This window comes from Eptatretus burgeri, chromosome 11 (genome assembly GCF_056783735.1).
Source record: "Eptatretus burgeri isolate ZD-2024b chromosome 11, Ebu_testis_v1, whole genome shotgun sequence".
Lineage (NCBI taxonomy): Eukaryota > Metazoa > Chordata > Myxini > Myxiniformes > Myxinidae > Eptatretus > Eptatretus burgeri.
The window spans coordinates 74,652,202-74,661,199 of record NC_140971.1 but is presented as its reverse complement, the minus strand read 5'-3'; the positions used below and the strand labels follow the sequence as shown (position 1 = coordinate 74,661,199).

The 8,998-nt window shown below is 39.0% G+C and overlaps 1 protein-coding gene across 3 annotated transcripts in view; it reads right to left on the bottom strand.

Moving 5' to 3' along the window:
• Positions 1-1,219: 1,219 nt before the first annotated feature.
• COLEC11 (collectin subfamily member 11) overlaps positions 1,220-8,998 on the bottom strand; it is a 29,651-nt gene continuing 21,872 nt past the window's right edge. For all 3 annotated transcript variants that reach the window (XM_085847020.1, XM_085847022.1, XM_085847021.1), the window contains 3 exons: positions 3,076-3,129; positions 2,440-2,535; positions 1,220-2,114 (listed from right to left, as the gene is read on the bottom strand). In XM_085847020.1, the coding sequence (XP_085703146.1) occupies positions 1,693-2,114; positions 2,440-2,535; positions 3,076-3,129 (572 nt within the window). In that variant the 3' untranslated portion in view covers positions 1,220-1,692. The remainder of the gene's footprint in view (positions 2,115-2,439; positions 2,536-3,075; positions 3,130-8,998) is intronic.

Genomic DNA, 8,998 nt, shown 5'->3' with positions numbered 1-8,998 from the left:
CGCGAATGTCGAATACGTGAATATCGGGGCATTGTTTCAATGGGGAAATGGGGGATATGTTCCCGGCAGTTCGTGATTCATAAGGGAAAATCAAAAATCCCATGAAAACCCGCGAAAATAACGCGACATTATGAAGAAACTATGAATACGCCCGTGAAAAACCACGAATATGCCCACGAAAAACCACGATTAAAACTACGAATATGTGAAGTAGAGGCAGCGAATATAGAAGCAGGTCACATTTTACGCAGGGTCCACAAATAGTGAATCTGCGAATATCCGGATCGACAGTACTGCTAAACTGCAGGATTTTGGAAGTAACAAATGGGCGACTTGTGTTCTGCAGAGTTAAATTTTTTGATTGATAAAAGTTTTAAAGGCTGTACGAAAAAAAAAAAAAAACTTAAGAAAAAAAGTTTACCGCCATTACTGCACCATCTTTCACACCACCTTATTTAACCTGTTAAATTAGTTTTTGTGCCTGTTGTTTGTGTCCTTCATGATGTCCCTACAAACAGTAAGTTTCCTGTTTGGAATGATTTTAAATGTTGTTTCACTGCCAGTCAGATAGACTGAAACAATTCCGTGCTCGTCTGTGCGAATGCTCACGTGGGATGAGATTCCGTACAATTTGCCAAATTCAGGGCGAAACTAAACTGAAACAAATCAGGGCTAAACTGCAGGTTCGTGTTCCGATTCATGTTCTACAGTACTCAAAATATCAAATTCAATACAAACATGATGTAAGCATGATGGTGTCATCACAGAGAGCTTGGGTGTGTTCAGTTCGCAAGCAGTTTGCTATAGCTTTCCAAGCCAGCTGTTCCATATTAACCGCTTTGTAAGCCGCTCGGCAAGTGGACTAAGCAATTAAGAGAGGCACCTCGCAATGTTAGAAAAATGGCTGCCGTAGTCAGATTCAAAACAATACTCCAATGAATGAAATGTTTCAGAGGCACACCCCTGTTATATATATATATATATATATATATATATATATATATATATATATATATATATATATATATATATATATATATATATATATATATATATATATATATATATATATATATATATATATTCACAATATTATTGAAATGTGCATTTCACACACATTTGGTTTCATGTTCTTGAAACCTAATTCTTCAAGATATACAAACATGCAACACCACCCCCGCCCCCCTTTCCCCAAAATGCACAATGGTAGGTCCATAGATAAACTTGGCAGGAGGTTTCTCCTCCTCATCCTCCATTTATTTATCTTTATTGCCCTCTTCCTCGTACTCTGTAGCCGCTGCTAACACAGTAAATTCGTTTGGGGAAGTTATCACAAGGGGATCAAGTAAAACTGAAAACGATGGCCCGGAGAGCATTTGTTCAAGTATCACAATAGTATTGCTTACATGGAGACCACCATGTTGTAAATGGAGACCGCCATGTTGTTAATGGAGACCGCCATGTTGTTAATGGAGACCGCCATGTTGTTAAGCGGTTCCGAGTGCTCAGTTACATTGGAGTGCTGGCTGAGCGCTTTGAATCAAACAGGCCACTAGTTAAGCAGTTACAAGCCGCATGCTAACAGAATACACCCCTGGTTTTCAATGTGGAGCTTGTTTTCTGTCTCAAGATTGAAAATGATGTGAAACTCCATAGGAATGTTGGGAATGGTGATTATAAAAATGGGGGAAATCAACGTTTGTAGCGGTGCATGTTGTTTCTCTGATTCCCGCTGAATTCACAGGCGTAATACACTTCCTGCTGACATTCCACATCATTCCAGTGTCCGTCTGCAGAGAGATCCACACAGCCCTCATTTCCAGCCGCGTTATTGGGTTCACCTGGCCGCCATTTCTCAAATGTGGCGGCAGAGCCATCGCCGAGAAGGAAATACCGCTTGGTTGCGTTGCTTGGGTCAAGAGCGGCCTGCAGGCCGAGGCGTAGAACAGCGACTTTTCCGTACAAAAATGAGGCAAGGGCAGCGTTAGCTGTGGGATGGCGTGGCGTGGCTATGTGACCTCCACGCTTCCTGCAATCATCTTGTGCTTCAGACCATGCTCTACTTTCCGCGACAAACACATAGCTTCGGCCATAGACTTCACGGACTCCCAGTGCTGTGCCAGTGAGAGAAGGTTCAGCAATTACAAAAGCTGTATTTGCGATGAAATTGGCAGAAAGCATATTCGTTCAATTTTATACACACACACACACACACACACACACACACACACACACACACACACACACACACACACACACATATATATATATATATATATATATATATATATATATATATATATATATATATATATATATATATATATATTGCTCTACTTTATGTTCCAGATGTGAAGGTGGCTGACTCACACTCACACAACATTACAAACAACATAACAACTATAATCATGCCTCTGAAGAATGCTTGTAAGTACACACCGCTCTTGATGAGCTGCAGGTCTTTGCCCATTTGCATCACGCTCTGGTGCATCTGTTCGACGACCTTGTCCAGGTTTGTGCATTCACAGTTTGTGCCTGTCGGCAGATAATTGTACACACCGTTCATGGTGGGCTTCTCACACCGAGTGAAATGAGAAAACTGGTCAGATGATATGCAATATGATGTATGCAATAGTAGTATGCAATATGATGAATGTAATAGTAGTATGCAATATGATGTATGCAATATGATGTATGCAATAGTAGTATGCAATATGATGAATGAGCGAATGAGAGGTACAAGCATTATTGATACTTTTAACTATCAAGCTAGCCGATCAGATGGCCAGGGGACAATTCCTGAACTAACCAAACAGTGAGTTAAACAGGTGAGAGCCTGCATTTCAAATAGCCAACCTTTAGCAATACTAAAATCGAGTTACAAATAACCATAGTCAACTATTTTGCAAGATAACTTATTAATTAACCAGCTACTGTATGTACCTTCACCAAACAATCACCTGCGAAATCATCTTGCAAATCATTTTTCGTTTTCTACCAACCTGGCAGTTAAAAATAGTGTGCAAGTTCGCGAACCAGCCGGCTAAAAACAGGTGTTTAAAAAGCCATTCTTACCTTCATCTCCACGTTCCCCGGGAAACCCGGTATCCCCAACGCCACCAATAATTCCTGTTATATCGAGATATAAATGTTGAATGAAAACACAAAATAAACGATCATAATTTATTATTTTTTTAATGTTCAGTGGCAGCAGGAGGTGCTGCATCTGAAGCTGAACGTCTTCCCTGAATTTACTTGTGGATTTAAGACGTTCTGTGTTAACCAGGCCTTGGTGCTAGTGCTATGTTCAACTAAATCCTGGATTTATAGTTTTAGGACTTGGATGAAAAATAACAATTCATAAATTTAGGGTATCGGGGATACAGACATGAAGCAAACATGTAAGTGCAGAAAATGAATAATTTCTTTGGACATGTAACATCGGTATGGTACACCAAATGGTCTTTTCCTGTCTAACATTTATTGAATACCTAAGCTGTAATTAGTATTGGATACAATCTATCTATAATTCCAGCAATGTGTGTGTGTGTGTGTGTGTGTGTGTGTGTGTGTGTGTGTGTGTGACCGCTGTTTCTCGACAACCTCTGGTCCGATCTAATTGAAACTTGCCAGATATATTGCTGGGGACCTGAGGATATGCCTTTTCAAGGTTTGATATTAAGCAGACAAGTGCTTCCCAAGTTATGGCCGTTTATTTACCAACCAATGACAAGACACGTTGCGTGGGCGTGGCCGATGGGGGAAGGGAAGCTCAGCCGCGTTCCCCATTACGGGTTACAACGTACGGGCTTCCGGAGAGTGATGACTTCGTGTATTCTAATAATTTCTCGATTTCTTATGCGCATTTATAGATAAACACTATGCCCCAAGTTATGATCGTTTTCATATTAGACGGTGCATAAATTTCGGTAACATCAGAGTGCTGGTATGCTCCGAAGCAGGAAGTAAATTATTTTTTTCACGTTTTTTTTTCTCCTCTTTCCTCTTCTCTTTGTGTTTTTTCCTTGCGATAAAAGGCAAAATACGTTGGCGCTAATTGAATAATTGGCCATTAAAACTAAATTGCGAATAATCGTAACTGCCATATGTGAACTTCCGGACAGTGAGGACTTCACTTCCGGATAGTGACGATTACTGTATTCTTTCTCGATTCTTTTTCTCGATTTCTGTACTTTCTCGATTTTCTTAAACCCAATACCCCAATCCAGTGAGTGACGATTACTGTATTCTTTCTCGATTTATCGACTTACTGTATTCTTTGTTTCTCGATTTCTGTACTTTCTTAAACACAATGCCCCAATCCAGTCGTCATTTACGAGAGCGAAGGAACGGCCTGTGTGGTTGTTGTTTCTGGCACGCGGTTTGAAAGTTTTTTTTTTGCATGTACGGCCACGCACGTACGGGCACGTGAGAGCGAAGGAACGGCCTGTGTAGTTGTTTCTGGCATGCGTTTTGAAAGTTTTTTGTTTTGTTTTGTTTGCACCTACGGGCATGCACTAGTCTATCGATAATTCCAGCAATGTGTGTGTGTGTGTGTGTGTGTGTGTGTGTGTGTGTGTGTGTGTGTGTGTGTGTGTGTGTGTGTGTGTGTGTGTGTGTGTGTGTGTGTGTGTGTGTGTGACTGCTGTTTCTTGACAACCACTGGTCTGATCTAATTGAAACTTACCAAGTATATTTCTGGGGCCCTGAGGATGTGCCTTTTCAAGGTTTGATATTAATCGGACAAGTGGTTCCCAAGTTATGGCCATTTATTTACCAACCAATGAAAGGACACGTTGCTGCGTAGGCCGGTGCGCGGCCGGCCGACGATGACATCACGTGCTGGTTACGATGGGGATCGGTGCCTTAGTTCCCGTGGCGTTGGAGTGGCAATGGTCAATGGCAGCGAATGTCATGACAAGCAAAGACAGGGAGGTAAACTTGATTTTAATTTGGATTTTAATTAACTCTGTGTGTGTAAGTATCACAGCAGTTGTTACTTCAATACAAGCGATAATTCGTGGAATGCATGTGAACATTCCGTACGGACACACACGCACCACTTCCGGATAGTGATGACTCACTGTATTCAAATAATTTCTCGATTTCTTATGCGCATTTATAGATAAACACAATGCCCCAATCCAGTCGTCATTTACGAGAGTGAAGGAACGGCCTGTGGGGTTTTCTTGGTCGCGGTTTGAATTTTGGGGGGGGGGGGGGGGTTGCACGTACGGGCACGCGAGAGCGAAGGAACGGCCTGTGTGGTTCTTTCTGGCTCGTGGTTTGAAAGTTTTTTTTTTAATATATGTATATATATTTTTTTTTTGCACGTACGGGCACGCACGTACGGACACGTACTAATAATTATAATGACTAGAACCACCCACTCCCGACAGGAGCCACCGGGGGAGAGGGAGGTGCGGGAGGAGAGGGGGGTGCGGGAGGAGGGGTCATGTTATTTTCTTTATGATTATTTATACCATAGCAAAGTACCCACCCGACGGGCGATCTTGTTCCAAGCGTGCAACACGTTCTTCTGATGCATCCATTTGTTTTGGCGGTGTATAGGTGATAGACTGCGTGGTGTTGATTGCTCCCGAAAATTATATGAAACCAAGTTAAGTATATGAAGCAAAAACGTGCATACTGCTTGTGTGCATAAATAATACATTGCGGTTATATAGCCCGGATAATTCCAATTGCACCGCCCACTCCTCCCCCAAATGAAGAAAATGCCAGGATGGTCAAAAAAGAAGATATTCCTTAAAACTTGATGGAATCAAATGAAACTTGCACATGCAAAACTTCAGGATTCCCTCATCTCATTAACTGCTGAAAGTGTCGGCTTTCTATGTCAAATCCTCTCAGAGGAGTAGATGATGCACACACACATACATACATACACGAATACACATATATATATATATATATATATATATATATATATATATATATATGTATATATATATATATATATATATATATATATATATATATATATATATGTATATATATATATATATATATATATATATATATATATATACATATATATACATATATATACATATATATATATATATATATATATATATACATATATATACATGCATACACACATACATTCACACATACATATATTCATACATACATACATACGTACACACACACATACATGCATACATACATACATACATGCAGAAAAAACATACATGCATACATACATACATTCATACTCACACATACATATATGCAGACATGCATACATACATATATGCAGACATACATACATTCATACATTCATACATACACACATACATTCGTACACACATACACACATACATACATTCATACAAACACACATACACACATACATTCATACTCACACACATACACACATACATTCATACATACATACACACACATACATACATATATGCAGACATGCATACATTCATACTCACATACATGCACACATACGTACATATACACACACATATACACACACACATACATGCAGATATACATACATACATGCATACATACACACATACATACATATATGGAGACATGCATTCATACTCACACACATACATACATACATATACACACAAACGTACATTCATTCATACATACACACATACATGCAGATATACATACATGCATACACACATACATACATATATGCAGACATGCAGACATGCATGCAGACATACATAGATTCATACATACATACAAACACACATACATACATACATATACACGTACATACGTACATACACATATACATTCACACATTCACACGTACACACATACATATATTCATACATACATACACACATACATACACACATGCAGAAAAAATATACATACATGCATACATACACACATACATTCATACTCACACACATACATACATACAGACATACATTCATACATACACACATACATTCGTATACACATACACACATACATTCATACTCACACACATATATACATACATACTTACACACATACATACATACATATACACACATATGTACATGCATACATACGTACATACACACATACATACATACATACCAAAAAACATACATACATGCATACATACACACATAAATACATACTTATATGCAGACATACATACATTCATACTCACACATACATACATACATACATGCAGATATACATACATACATACACACATATATACATACATATATGCAGACATACATACACACATTCATACATACATATATGCAGACATACATACACACATTCATACATACATGCAGACATTCATAGACACACATACACACATACACACATACATACATTCATACATTCATATATGCAGACATACATACAGACATAATACATTCATACATGCATACATACATACTTACATTCATACATACATATATGCAGACATACATACACACATACATACATTCATACATACATTCATACATACTTATATACATACATACACACATACATACATACATGCAGTGCTGATAGGAAGTCTATACCCCCTTTCAATTTTTTTTTACCTTTTGTTACCTTATATCCTGGAAAGAAATTGCATTAAATGAGACTTTTTCCACCTTCACTTACACATCAGAACCCACAACTCTCAAGTGAAAAACAAATTCTACAAATTTCAGAAAATTAATGAAAAATACAAAACTAGAACAATAGAACATATTGGTTGGATAATTAAGTGAACACCCCTCTGAGTTAATACTTGGTGGAAGAACCTTTAACAGCAATTACAGCTGTCAGTTTTGGGGAAGGTTTCTACCAACTTTTCACACCTTGATTTGGGCAATATTTACCAATTCTTCTGGCCAAAACTGTTCAAGCTCAGTCAAGCTGCTTGAGGAACGTTGATGGACAGCAATCTTCAAGTCATGCCACAGATTTTTAATTGGTTTAGGTCAGGGCTCTTTTTCAAGGACATTTATCGTTTTTTTAATCTCTTTGCCACTCCAGTGTAGCTTTGGCTGTGTACTTCTGGTCGTTGTCATGCTGAAAGGTGAACTTCCGTTCCAACTTCAGCTTTCTTGCAGAGGGCAGCAGGTTTTCCTCGAAGATTTTTCTGTATTTTGCTCCATCCATTTTCCTTTCTATCCTGGCAAGTGCCCCAGTCCCTGCTGATGAAAAACATCCCCATAACATGATGCTCCTACCACCATGCTTCACAGTAGGGATGGTGTTCTTTGGGTGATGTGCTGTGTTGGGTTTGCGCCAAATGTAATGTTTTGCATTTAGGCCAAAAAGTTCCAACTTAGGCCTTAGTTATTTTATAACTTGGTTTACGGATCCGCCGACGGTATATTTGCCGAAATGAAATATAAATATAAAACACATTTTTAGCCTTTTATATTTGTACATTTTCTGCCGAAGGTGCAAAAGTTTCAAAACCCGAAATGTAAACGTCGGCATTTATTTTCAAAATATAATTTTGTGCGTGCGCGCCAAAATGCCGAGTCATCTTTAACCAAACTGCGAGGTAGAGCTTCGCAGTCGTCTTCGGTCATGGCAGTGTGGTTCAGAGTGACTGTGGTTTCTGGGGCGAAAGTGATTGTTAAGAAGTATGTCAGCGGTATAAATTTGAGAGACTGTATTGGTGATTTAATCATGCAACATCTTGACGACAAATATTCTGGTCGAACGATTGCATCAATTCGGTGCAGCAGCAGGGATGATTCGCAGGCTACTCTTGATCGTGCCGATTTTGTTTCCATCGAAAGTTGTACACCGCTGTTTGTATTGAAAGATTTTGGTGCCAAGTATGTCAAAGTTTCCCTGCGAGATGCTGATATTCAGCCTTCAACGGACCAGAAATCAGCCTTTGATATACTCATGGGGATGGGGAGACTGTACGATCAGATGCCCACTGAAAAGTAAGAGCTGGTTATGGCTCTGATTGACCGTTTTGAGCGTGTTGACTCCTAGTAGACACCTTTTTTTTAATCATATCCAGCACTAT